Source organism: Galleria mellonella, unplaced genomic scaffold, assembly GCF_026898425.1.
Source record: "Galleria mellonella isolate WM207_F2 unplaced genomic scaffold, CSIRO_AGI_GalMel_v1 utg146, whole genome shotgun sequence".
Lineage (NCBI taxonomy): Eukaryota > Metazoa > Arthropoda > Insecta > Lepidoptera > Pyralidae > Galleria > Galleria mellonella.
In genome coordinates, this window is record NW_026441999.1 from 7,595,513 (window position 1) to 7,609,167 (window position 13,655).

Consider the following 13,655-nt stretch of genomic DNA (forward strand, 5'->3'; position numbering starts at 1 on the left):
ACAACTTTAATTGTGGTAAAACCGGTTATTTTGATTTAAAAACTAAACTGAACATAGGTTTCCCTCATAAGGGGGGTTTAGCTTGTTGTTGCCACGCTTAGCAGGCGGTTTGGCAAGCGCAGTTAGACTTGGTGATGTTTTGAGAAGAACGCTGCTGCCCATCCCTCGACCATTAGTTTCCCTTAGTCGCCTCTTACGATACCCTTGAGAATGGAAGGAGTGGACCATTCTATGCCGGGACCAGACGGCAAAGTTGTGGAATAAAATACCAATAATAATGTCCTATTTTATTCGCATTCATTACATCAGTTTATTATTATTTCGCGTGATTTAATAAAGTCAGCTGTTTGTCTGCCCTCGTCGTGGGTGTTACGGGACGCAACGAAAATATCACACAGTTTCCCTAAAACGTTAACCGGCGATTCGGAATCCGCCTACATAACAATTCCAATTGTTTCACAAGCTGAAAAATGGCGTGCGAACGCACTAACCAATGGGAGGCGTTACCATAGAATTACCGACTACAACCTGATTGGTCGATAACATCTCTTGAATTCGTCTCGGCCAATCACAACATAGAACGGATGTTCGAGTCAAACCAGTTCCATTTTCGCTTTCGTGAACCGTGCACGCGTTTCAAATTTGGAATTTGACGGGATTTGAAAAAAATATCACATTGCGAAGTTACGGCAATAAGCGGCCAGTGTTTTTTTTGTTTAAAAAGTGCGATATACTTACTTTTTTTGTCTATGGTGGCAATTTTGGTGATATAAAACAAATTAGGTTGTGTTTCGTCACTGCTTGGGTATTATTTTTAGAATTGTTAAAGTCAGTTGGTGGGACTGGTCTTAATTTAGCGGTGCACATGAGTGTGAGTATGCCACAGACTGGCTTCCTTGTTTTTTTTTTCTCGAATAATGCCCAACGGCGGATTGTTCCAAAGGACACGTTGTTAAAAGTGTGTCAGTTAAAAAAAAGGTTGATGGGATTATAGGAAACGAAACTGAAACAAAAAAATAACTGACATTCTAAATTAGAAATAAAATTAAAAATAAACGGAACGAGATTAAAAAAAAAACAATACTGGGGTTTCGGTTATTTATCTGAATCATTTCCGTCGGTGTCTAACTGTAAGTTAGTTGTAAGATTTTATGGTAAGAGAACTACTTGCACCCATATTGCGACTTATGGGGGAGGCCTATATACAACGGCGGATGACGGATACATTGAAATGATGGAACAAATAGAAAGCTTAATATATTGTACTGTAAAATCTTTATTGTACTTAATTTATATACATACATTAAAAGATTTAATATACAATGGATAATAATGGATAATGGACATAAAGGGATCTTTTACAGTCAACCTTTGAAAAGCTGAAAGAAAACAAAAAAATGGCTAAAAATCGTACAGCTAAAGACAAAATGTAATGGTAATCGCTTACCATTAGGTCTACCATATACCTGACAACACATATATAATATTATGTTTATTTTGTAAATAAAACAATAGGAGTGGAGTATCTACTTTGAATTCACTATTTACTTATAAAGTCAATTTTGATGTAATAAGAATAATAAACACGGTTTATTGACCAATTATTAATTCACTCTTACGCCATCAAACTATTTCTAAGGGTGGGTAAAATATATTGCTATTATATTTAATAATATTGATAAAATATATAGCTATTGAATTTATATAATATATAGATTGTATACCTATATATTATAATTACAATACATATATTGACCCAATAACAGATATATTAGATGTCATTTATCCAATATATAACAAAGAAAACAAGAATCCGCTCGTAATGAATATAGATATCCGACTGATATAGGCGATATTGCAATGAGTGTACATTAATATCCAGAAGAATTCGATATATAGATATCGGATATTATCCATCTGTACTTCTATCTGTTCTTCTTTAACCAAAAATGTAAGAGATTGTCCTAGCGATAAGACCGCCTTTTGTAGCTTTGTGCATATATATTTTGATCTGTACTGTACGTTACTCTATTTCATTTGAATTTTCTAATTGTCCATTAAATAAATATATATATATATATAAAATTTCCTTAAGATCACTGCCAGCTGGTAGGGTACCTAGGAGACTTGCTGCATTTCCACGCTGAATAGCTATGGAGATGCGTTGACCAAAGTAAATGTATGTTTTTGATGCAATAAAGAGTTAAATAAATGAATAATTAAAATAAATAACTTAAGGAAGTCAAATTAGAAGGTTGATGCGACGGAACTGTCATTGTCAATTCACGTTTACAAGATTTTTTTTTTAAATATAGAACCTTTATACAAAAAAAGAAATAAATTACTAAACTAAACATTAGAGTTAAAATATATAAAAAAAAAAAAAACTCGATTTGGCATATTCTCTTTTCAACCGGTTTCAAAAAGAAGGTCGTTCTCAGTTGATTTGAAGATGATTTGAATTTAAAGAACCCCATACTGTAGTCTCTATAGGAGACCTCGGCAGGAAGCTCATCCCACAGCCTGAGTTATCGCGGGAGGAATTTGAAACCGCACTGCAGTGTCCCACTTCTTTCCACAACTGCAGTGTCCCCTTCCCTTTCCTTTCCCACTTAAGTCCTTTATTCCTCTTATCTACCATGTTCCTTTACGCACTTCCAACATTCCCTTCCTTTTCCTCAATCCTTTCTTCTTCACCGTAGTTGGCGGAAACCACTAATAAATGCTTTCCCAAGGAGGGTTGACGTCAGGCAGGCGGCCGGTCGTAAAACTATAAGCCAAATCTTTTTTTCGTAATATGGATAAGAATAAAAGAGATTGCGATAGGGCGCCGACCCCAAATGATAGTTGGGATAAGGGTAGGAAGATGATGACTGTAGGTGACCATTTAGGTCCAAGCGTGTGAGGATGAATTTCCTCGATGGTTAGCGGCAGTGGCGTAACAATAGAGTGGCAAGGCTGGCAAAATGCCACGGGCCCCCGACCCAAAAGGGCCCCGGCTCAAGAGGTCGCTAGCTCAGATTTTTTTTACATTGTACCTGATTATTGTATTTTATTTTTACTGTAAGGCCCTATCAGTGTAGGAATTTGTCATAGGCCCCAAATGGTATAGTTACGCCACTGGCTAGCGGCGCAGTGTGGTGGCTGTGGGCACCATTTCAAACAACTCTTCTGAACACAATCGATTAATCAATCGATTTTTAGGTTGATAGGTTTTTCTTTACTCCATATTATTATCATTATCATATCAGTCATTGTCTGTCTAGTGCTGAATGTATGCATTCCCCACAGACATCTACCAGAGGGAGACTTTGTACAAAAGTCGTTTGCTTGGCCACCTCTGTCCTATTCGTGTTTCTACCGTGAAACAGTTGTGTTTGCATGGCTGTGTTTCGGTTTGAGGGGTGGGATATTGCAGTGAATTTACAGGGTACACAGGAATAACACCTGAGTCGTCAGGAATGGCAACGCTTAGGGGGTATCATGGGCGAAACAGTATACTCTGTTATGTCCATGGTACTGCTCATGTCTATAGGCGACGGTTACCACTTTCTATCAGGTGGGTCGTCAGCTTGTTTGCCATTCTAAATTGTATAAAAACATTTACTGCTATAAAGAACGGTCCTGAGTCTTCTGCGTATTACTTCAAAATATAGTACGTAGGTAAACAGCAAATTTTATAACAATGGCTTGCGCCGTCAGGGCGCCAAGACGTCACAAATAAACTCACTACACATTGTATTATATTAGAAATTACATGCTTTAGAATTTGTGTAACTACAAATTACCAACACACCGGGAATAACAATGTAACTGCTAGGGTTAGCAATTCTTTCCGAAAAAGATCGATTTTCGAATCAATTCGAATCGTAATCTGACAAATCAATTCATAAAAAAGTCTGGCTCTAAAAGATCGATTACTCAAAATTTTTTCAAGATTGTAATTTTAATATTAATTTAAATTCAATCATGAAAAACGAAACGGGCACCGTAATAATTTATGTTTTACGCTTTTTAATTATCTTTTACATCATTTATTATGTTATATTTAATTTAGAAATTTATCAATTGTTGTAAATTTATTATACATGTGTTTAGATATGATTTTATAGTTCTCATCAATACAAAAAAAAAATAGTATCTCGATTTTTCTACGATGATATCGATTCGTTGTATCGAATCTACGATTTTTATGTCGATTAAATATCTATTTCTTTAGTCGAATTAACGATTCTTCGGCTAATCGATCTCAGATCGCCATGCCTAGTAACTGCTTTTAGCATTGTATGCAAAATTATTCTGGTCCAACAAATATTATTGAAATGGAAAAGTAAACATATCCGACGTTTGCGCATACGCAGGTATTATTTTCATAACTTCCGCTGTTTCGAATATATCTTAGATTTGCCTATTGGAAACTTTGTACAAAAGTCGTCAATAGGTACCCCACTTGTGTTTCTATTATGAAATAATGAGTAATTCCAAATTGCCTAATTTTTGATCGAGTCGTTAAGCTGCCAAGAAGTAATAAACAATTAAAACTCACTTTCACATTTATAACATTAATAAGGATTATATTTTAATAAAAACTTTCATTTCCAAATATTTTTTGTCTACCTTTCGTAGGGAATCAGGATTTAAAAGCATAAGTGAGTGTAATAAAGTGAATAAATGTAGTAAAACAGAACGAATTAATCTCAAAATAAGATCTTGACCCACGTCAGACTTAGCAGCTTTTAATGTGAGGCCAGATGCATATACTGCCATTGAAAGAGTAAAACTGTACATTGTTTTATATGGCTGTGTGGTCCCGGCGTAGAATAGGCTACTCCTTCTTTTCTCGAGGGTGTCGTAAGATTCGACTAACGGAAGGCGAAGGATGGGTAGCAGCGTCCCGCTTGACAAGCGTGGCAACTACTGGAAAAACCCCCCAAGAGTGAGGCTTGTGTTCAATAGTGGACAGTTAAATACTGATATGATGATGATATGATGATGCATTCTACCCTCCTCCTAGCTTAGCACAGGTAGATAGATAAATTAGTATTTTATATTAGTTTTAATTAAAACGTAATTTTTTGTAGATCATTATAATTTTCGTAGGGATCAAAATTTTTTTGAAAATAATATTAAGCTTCTGTTATTAGTGGATAATCTAGAGTAATAGATTTTGAAAAATCTATTTTTTTAAATCAATTGAGTACTTTTTGAGTTTATCCATGACATACAAATATAAAAAAAAAATCGAATGTAGGAAACATTTTACAATATTAGTATAGATATTAAATACACCATCGCGGTCATCAACATTATATTATCTCAGATATTTTCATCAGACACTATTTTTACGACTCGTACTAGATCATTTCAGCTGTTAATTGTTGATTATGATGAATGAGTAGCAGAATGATATTAAAAAGACGTCAATCACATCGTATGGTAGTATTTTTTTTACGAAACTTAGAATAACAAAAAAACTAACGGCCTACCTGATGGAAAGTAGCAACCGTTGCTTATAGACAAGATGACGATAATGGTGGTTTGAGTTGATTTTTTGGTAGCAATTCAGTATGGTTATGTTGGTAGTCAATCTGCTTACATAGGATAAAATTGACATGTCAAAAGATAAGATACTTAGATAAAGAAAAAAAAGTCAAATAAACTAACTGGCCATCAAGAATCCACATTAAATGTCAAATAAAATGCTAGTGTTGTGCCGAAGCGAAATTTTATCGACCGATTAATTACAATTCCCAATAAAATTACTAAAAGAACATGTGTTCGAAATGTAACCATGTTTATTATGTTCCACGACCGTAACTTTGGGTGTAATATGGTCGTACATGGTCATTAATTAGCCCCCCGGGGCATGGGCCGTAAAAGTAACGTTTTACGGGCCACTGATAAGATCTCGGTGCCACGAATCACTACAAATAGTTAGGTCCATTTGATAATGTTCCCCGTGTCCGTTAATTGATAGTTTTAAATTAATATGACCATAAAAACGGCGGCCATATTAAAATGTTCGTCGTTGTGGATTTTGGACGTTTATTTTAGGTAAAAGAGGAATTCTTATAGAGATAGAATGATGAAGTAAAACTCGTTTTTTCAGTAATACTATGATGTAGTATTAAATACGAAATAGTGCAATCTGTTTTAAAAGAACTTAATAAAATGTAAACAAATTAATAACTGACCCGAATATAAGACAGCTGATGCAATAGTACTACGAGTAATAAATCGATTAATCGATCGAATTATTCGATTTGTTACTAATTTCATTTATAGAGTGTTTCTGTGATAATTTTATCTATACTTTAGTACCTTTTTATAAAGTTCTATGCCAATAGGGTATAATGCTATAGCTATGCATATGATTGCTGGTTCTATGCCATGTAAAGTCATATGAGATTCTATTTTTTTTTTTAAATGAACATGATTTATTAATCCTGCATGTGCTATTGGTTTACGCTGGCACCCCACAATGAGAGAAGATACATGAGGATAAAATCAGGTCAGTTGGCTCGTTGACGAATTCACTGGGAATTAACGACGATGGGTTCCAGGTTGGATCACGTGGAAGTCGACCTGATAAGGTATTTATGCTAAAGATATTAGAAACGGCTCAGAATGAATGACTGAGTATACTTTATTTGCATTATACAATATAGGAAATAAGCAAGACAATTAATAAATGTAACGATACAATTGTATAAGTACAGTAAGGCGGTCTTATTACTGAGAGCAATCTTTTCAAGACAACCTTAGGGTAACGGACTAATTGTTGTACAAGTAGATATTGTATAATTAATAAAATTAACACATTTGCACGCCGACATAGAGCCAGAATGTACACGGGAAATATAAACCTCTATCATCTAAAATTACCTGCATTCTAGCAAAATAAATTCATTTCATTTCATTTCATTTCATTTCATTTCAACAGAATAAAACATTAAAGGAAATAATTATAAGTATTAAGTATATATAAGTACCTATAATAGTCAGAAATATCTGGAGTCGGGTTAAATACCTTTATTATAATTTTGTATGTTACCACACTAGGTTTATAACATTGATTTGGTTTTGCTATATATTATAATTATTTTAATTAATAAATAAACAAATAAATAAATAAAAATTTACCCTTTTATCTCTGGGATTAAGATTTCATGTATGTTCCATTGATTCTCAATTAAAATAAATAATTTACTCTTCCATTTATACCAGCTTTTACCTGCGACTTTGTCTATATGACCGGGATATATTGATCAACCGTAATGAATAGTAACCAATGCCCTTATTCATCCTAAAAAAATATGTATGTATATATCAAATTACGTAACGATTGGCCAAGCCGTTAAGCCACCAAGAGGTAACAAATCAACTAACTCACTTTCACATTTTTAACATTATCCAGTTAGCAAGGTGACGTCTACGAGTTAAATTACGTCAAACGTCAGTTTTAAATCATTTTAGGACTTATAATCGACGTCAGTATGACAGATAATTACTATCTGGATTTTACTTATGTTAATAAGTATGTAACCAATCTTTTTGCATTTTATTGAATATTTCTCGTAAACCGAGATTATTGATATTAAAAATTCCGTGTCACGATGTTCGTTCACGCTAATTTTCGATATCGCTCAAATGATTTTAATGAAATTTTGTAAATGTTTTATCCGGGGGGAAAAGGATTGTTAGTAATGGAGACTGAGAATCCCATTGCTAGCAATATACCCAACCAGGTCGACCTCCTCGCGGTTCCCCCTGGAAACTATCATGTTTAATTCCTGATGAATTCATCATGATGGGCTAACTGGCCTGTTTTCATTCTCATCTATCACCCTTCACTGGTGCTCCGCTAGCGTATCCCGTTAGCGCAGGCGGGGTTCCATACCATTTTAACCTATCAAAAAAAAATGTTTTACCACACAAATGTATATATTCCGCAAATTCTGCATTCAATTAATTTTGAGCCTCAAAGACCTTCACTATAGTTATACATTCTACTATATTCACTAGTATACGATATTTTTGTTTATTACATGTATTACCTTTAATATTTTTTTTTTATTTCGAATAAAGAATAAATCTCACGTATAATGATAGCTAGATAGATACTCTTTATTGTTTCCTCCAAAAGATTACAATAGTAAACTTGTTATAGATATAAATAATTACAAGAAATAATCACAATGAGAAAACAATGGGCGAGCTTATCGCTAAGAGCGATCTCTTCCATAATAATTATTAAATATTAATAATAATTACATAATACGATCTTTTATTAAATAATCGTACCTCCATAATTGAAATAACTTTTTTTTATACAACTTAGAATGGCAAACAAGCTGACGGCCCACCTGATGGAAAGTGGTAACCGTCGCCTAAAGACATGAGCAGTACCATGCACATAACAGAGTATACTATTTCGCTAATGATACCCCCCTATGCGTTGCCATTCCTGAGGACTCAGATGTTATTCCTTTGTACCCTGTAAATTCACACCATATCCTACCCTTCAAACCGAAACACAGCCATGCAAACACAGCTGCTTCACGGTAGAAACATGAATTGGACAGAGGTGCCCAAGCAATCGACTTTTGTACAAAGTCTCACTGTATGTACATATATAGGTACTACGATAAAATTTATATGGGATTTATCTTATGTATTATCGAGAATTTTGCTAATCGGTCCGTTACGGATGCGATTTAATCGCTTATCTCCACAATTCACAGCGTAGCATATTTCAAGTGATACGCCTATAATATTGCATAGGTTAACCAATTAAACCGTTTATCAGATGATCAGGAATTCCATGACACGGACCTCCCGTGGCGTTACACGTCGCTTGTTATAAAACAACTGATTATTTTATATTTTAATAGTTTTTGATAAAATAAACAGAGAGTAATCATTTATATATTATGTAGGGAAAGATGTATAGAGGACCGGTTTTACCAGCGGTTTTTTTTTTGTTGGATGAAAATGGATTGGTAATCCCGCCTGCGCTAACGGGATACGCTGGCGGAGCACCAGTGAAGGGTGATCGATGAGAATGAAAACAGGCCAGTTAGCCCATCATGATGAATTCATCAGGAATTAACCATGATAGTTTCCAGGGAGAACCGCGTGGAGGTTGACCTGGTTAGGTATATTGCTAGCAATAGGATTTTTAGTCTCCATTACTAACAATTCCTTTCCCCCCTTTACCAGCGGTTAGAAATTATTAGCGAGACTCTTCTATTAAACAGATGACGGCTTTACGATATGACGATACTGACTCCGATATTGTTAAAATTATAGATTCACTAGTTTGAATAACTGATAATTTATGCGAAAAAAGGTTCTCGAATGTAGACCCTGTATAGGTAAACGCAGTGTATGATATTTACTTGGATAGACCTTGAATGTATTGCAGGGACTCAGTGGATACAGGTGGCTCAGGATCGTTTCTTATGACAGTCTGTGGAAGAGACCTATGTTTACCAGAATATAGCCAACAGCTTAATTTGAGAAAGTATGTATTTATGATTAAATATTAGATGCTATAACTGCGTCAATAGTAGCAATTTATATTTTTATAATTCTTGATACTTTAAACAATTAGAAATAAAGCTAAAAAACAGAGACCACGGACAAAATTTAAGACAATGTAATAAAAAAAAAATAAAAAAAAATAGGGACCACGAACTACCACTATACTATTTAAGAATCGGCACTATCGAAATATGGACAAAACTGGAAAATGAATTTAAGCAATCATTTAGAAATATTAACACATTAAAATTAATGAATATTCATAGTGTTATACAACTATTTATGCTATGTCTCTATCCAAGATATCAATATAAGTAGGCATCATAATAGACAGCTATTATATAGTCTATAATTTTTATATATCAATTCAGTTTATTGGTGGCATAGATTTTATACTAACATTTTTTTGTTTGAAGTGACGTGAACCAGGTACTAAATATTATAAAGTTTTTTTTTACCTCGTCCAATACTTTGGCTGCAAGAAAATTATGGACAATTCTGAGTTATATATTTTTTTTATTACTCTAAAAAAATAAATATTATATTACTGTTTGTTTTAAACAATTTAGCTAAACGTTATTTTGACAAAACGATCGAATCAATTCATTTGGATTTGTTTTAAATTATCAGAGCGTTAATAGTGGTGTGATTTGTACCGGTATCGCGGTGGGGTAATCTGTCGATAAATCTTGTGTTTTACAGCTGGTGCCAACCGATAAGGATCAGGGACGCCACGTGGGGTAATAGTGATGTACTTGTTTATCAATATGGACGATGTTAATGTTTTACGGTTATATTTTAATATGAATATCGTCTTGAGTAACAATTATATTATGTAGGATTAAGTTTAGTGTTATATGCTAGTTTTACATTTATAGGAAGGAGGGATTTGTTAGTAAGCGAGACTAGCGGCCGCATTTCTAGTAAACTATCGACCTCCAGGCAGTCCCCCTGGACCATTACCATCGTATTTGTTTTGCGATGAATTCGTCACAATGGGCCAACTGACTTGCTATCATAATGACTTACATCATCTCTCACTGGTGCTTTGAGGTCGAGTTCCACGTAGTTTCTACTGGAAATGAGCGTGTTTAATTCTAGATGAATTCGTCATGATGAGATAATTGATCTGTTTTCATTCTCACCTATCATTCTCACTGGTGTCCCGTCAGCGTATAACGATAGTGTGGGCGGAGTTACTATATCATTTTCATCAATAAAAAAAAAAAAAAAACTATTCCATCATGATCATTAAAAAAAAAGTTAGTGATGTCAATTAAAGACGAGACAAACCGCCTCAAGACTAGGTTAAAGGCATGAATGAATCATTAGTGAGTTTTTTTTGTGTCTACTACGCATTTGACGAATGAGCCCATTTGGGCGTCCGCCAACACTGTAATATTTTCACAAAAACGCAACCCAATTTTCCGTCAATGATGCTCATTTTAAACTGGCACCATTTAAATGCCTTTAGCTTTTGTAAGTGTGTGCTTTTAGCATGTTGTATTTTCGGTTGTCATAGAAATCTATCTATAATATTCGTGCTTATACAAGTATAAAAAATATTTAAATAAATAAATATATAATTAGATGATGTTTGTATTTACAAAGATATTTAAGAAAAAAATATTAGACAGCTCTTAATAAGAGTAAAATTAATTTTCAGAACTTTTGACTATCTTGTTCTGGCATCAAGCAAAAATTGCTGAACCAAATTGTATAGAGATTTCAGAGTTGGGTTATTGAAAATCTAGACACCACGCCGGCATACACAGACCAACAGTATATGCCGGCTGCAAACCCAGTGACCTGGAGGTCGTCGCCTCCGGAGTAGAAGCCGGGGTAATGGGGTACGCCCCGAGGCCCCTACCACGCCCGCCCACACATCATCCGGCGGGCAAGAGAAGACCATGTTGTTGTTGTTGAAAATCTAATTACATGCATGACATGCATTCTGTTATTCTATTGACGACGTTGAGGGTGTAACGGAATATTATACCGTATTATCTTCCAATGGTCAGCTGTTCGTATAGTACAAACATTTATATTTTATGTGTGGGTGTTGTCTATGTATTGTATGTATGTATTTCATAAAACAAGTAACTACTTATGTCTATTAATTATCTTCAAAGTACAAGTTGTGTTTAGTTTGGAACTAGATGGCGTTCTGTAACATGCTTACGGATATTTATTTATTATACGTAGTCTATAATACAAATTTACTCACACAAGATCGCTTCGTCAAAAACAAACCAATTGTTTTTGACGAAGTGATTGTTTGTTTGACTAGATGGAATGTCTCGCAAAATTTACATATGTTAGGCTAAAGAAAAGATTTATGCTATCATCACATCGTAAAAATTTTACACAACAAATTTAAATTTAAATATCGAACTAAAAAAATATTTAATCACTGAGCACAACACTATTAAGCTGTCAGCTCCATACATCAGTGAGGCCTCCCTCGCGATCGTGTCGATGATAAAAATTACTTAAAACACCAAACATTTAACTTCGTGCCCCTCGCGACCCCTTTCTGTCCTTTTCACGCCCAACACTATTTACCAAAAAGAGCGGGAAAGAGATAACACTTTTATTTTTTAAACCTTCCTATCCAAACATAAGGTTTCTTTTGTGTTGTTTTACATGTTTTTATAGTAAATCTTGTGTTGTCTCCATAAACGATCTCGACAATGATTCAAACTCAGTACGTGACGGTATTTGGTGATAAAAATATGTGTATAATTGATGATGGCAACCCTTAGAGATTTTGGCCGTGATTGGGCTGAGAAATTGATTTGTGCCCACGTTTTAAAACTGAAATATAGTCACGTTTGATCATGGAACGTATTCTCTATTACCCATGTACTTATATAAAATTAAAAAAATTTAATGCATAAAAATTCGGCTTTATTTTGGATAAATATTCGTCCATTCGATTAGAACTTAATTAAAGATTGTGTTCTATGAAAAAATCTACTTTAATTGTGTTATTTTGATCTACTACTGATTTTCATAAAATTTCTAGAGGACAAATTCTTTCAAATTAAAAAATATTTTTTCAAATTTATAAACGGTGGGGTTATGGTAAGACACATAAAAAAATACAACAATATTGAGAACTTTTTTTGAAGTTTTTTGAAATGTGCAGGTCAGGTAAAAATGGTACAATAATATTTTTTTATTGTTACAGGTAAATAGCGGTTACCGTGGTGTCAACTAAAATGAGAAAAAAGAGAAAACCAGGAAAGAAATAAAATAACAAAACAGTGTTCGTACAAGCATTTATTACTATAATAATCATATTGTTAAAAGTGGTGTAAACAGCCAGACAGGGACTGGATTAAAAAAAAAAAAAAGAAAAAATACAACGAAAAATATTAAGAGTTGAGTGCACTGCACCATAAAAACAACTTACTCGAATACGAAAACAAACTTCGGGCCTTTTTAATCGTAAAACAAATAAGTAATCGACGTTTAAAAGTGATTGCCTTTGTTTGAACATTTTTGGGACTGCCGCCTTTTCAAGTTTATTTAGCTGCACCGCATCCAACCAGGGACGACGGTTTGAAAACAACACGGCGAGAGAACAAACAGAATTTGATAGTATTTATTCTCAAGACTACCATTAAAAATAAATATAGCGGTGCATTTTCATAAATTACTGGCCGATAATAAACATAATTCCAAAATCAAAACTATAACTTGTTTGGCGCGAATTTGAAATTAAAAAGTTTAAACGTCAGTTTGACAATTGTATAGTGTAGTGCTGTGTTGATATAATCTGTGAAGTAGTGGTGTCAAAGTGGCAGGAGACGAGCATTTGGACATGCTGGGGGGCCCCGAGTGGGGGCAACGGGAGGCCACCCCCCCTAGAGACGCCCCCCTACCGAGTTTCGGTTTTACACAGGAGCAAGTCGCGTGCGTATGCGAGGTAAGTTAACCGTCTTTTAAAAGTGTTCATATCATAGATAAATAATAGTATCTGTGGCCCTGTTCATACCGAATCTTTCCGAAGTGTGTTGGCAACATTGGAATTTACTCTCAATTTTTAAAAACATATTAACACATTTCTGTATTTTTGATTCATTATTTAAAAAGTGTCCTAA

The 13,655-nt window shown here is 34.3% G+C and overlaps 1 protein-coding gene across 1 annotated transcript in view; it reads left to right on the forward strand.

Annotated features, from left to right (window-relative positions):
• The first annotated feature begins 602 nt into the window (after window positions 1-602).
• Window positions 603-13,655, forward strand: part of LOC113514696 (homeobox protein six1a-like) — a 53,440-nt gene continuing 40,387 nt past the window's right edge. The window contains exons 1-2 of the mRNA XM_052891941.1: window positions 603-871; window positions 12,740-13,480. Of these exons, the coding sequence (XP_052747901.1) occupies window positions 13,376-13,480 (105 nt within the window). The 5' untranslated portion in view covers window positions 603-871; window positions 12,740-13,375. The remainder of the gene's footprint in view (window positions 872-12,739; window positions 13,481-13,655) is intronic.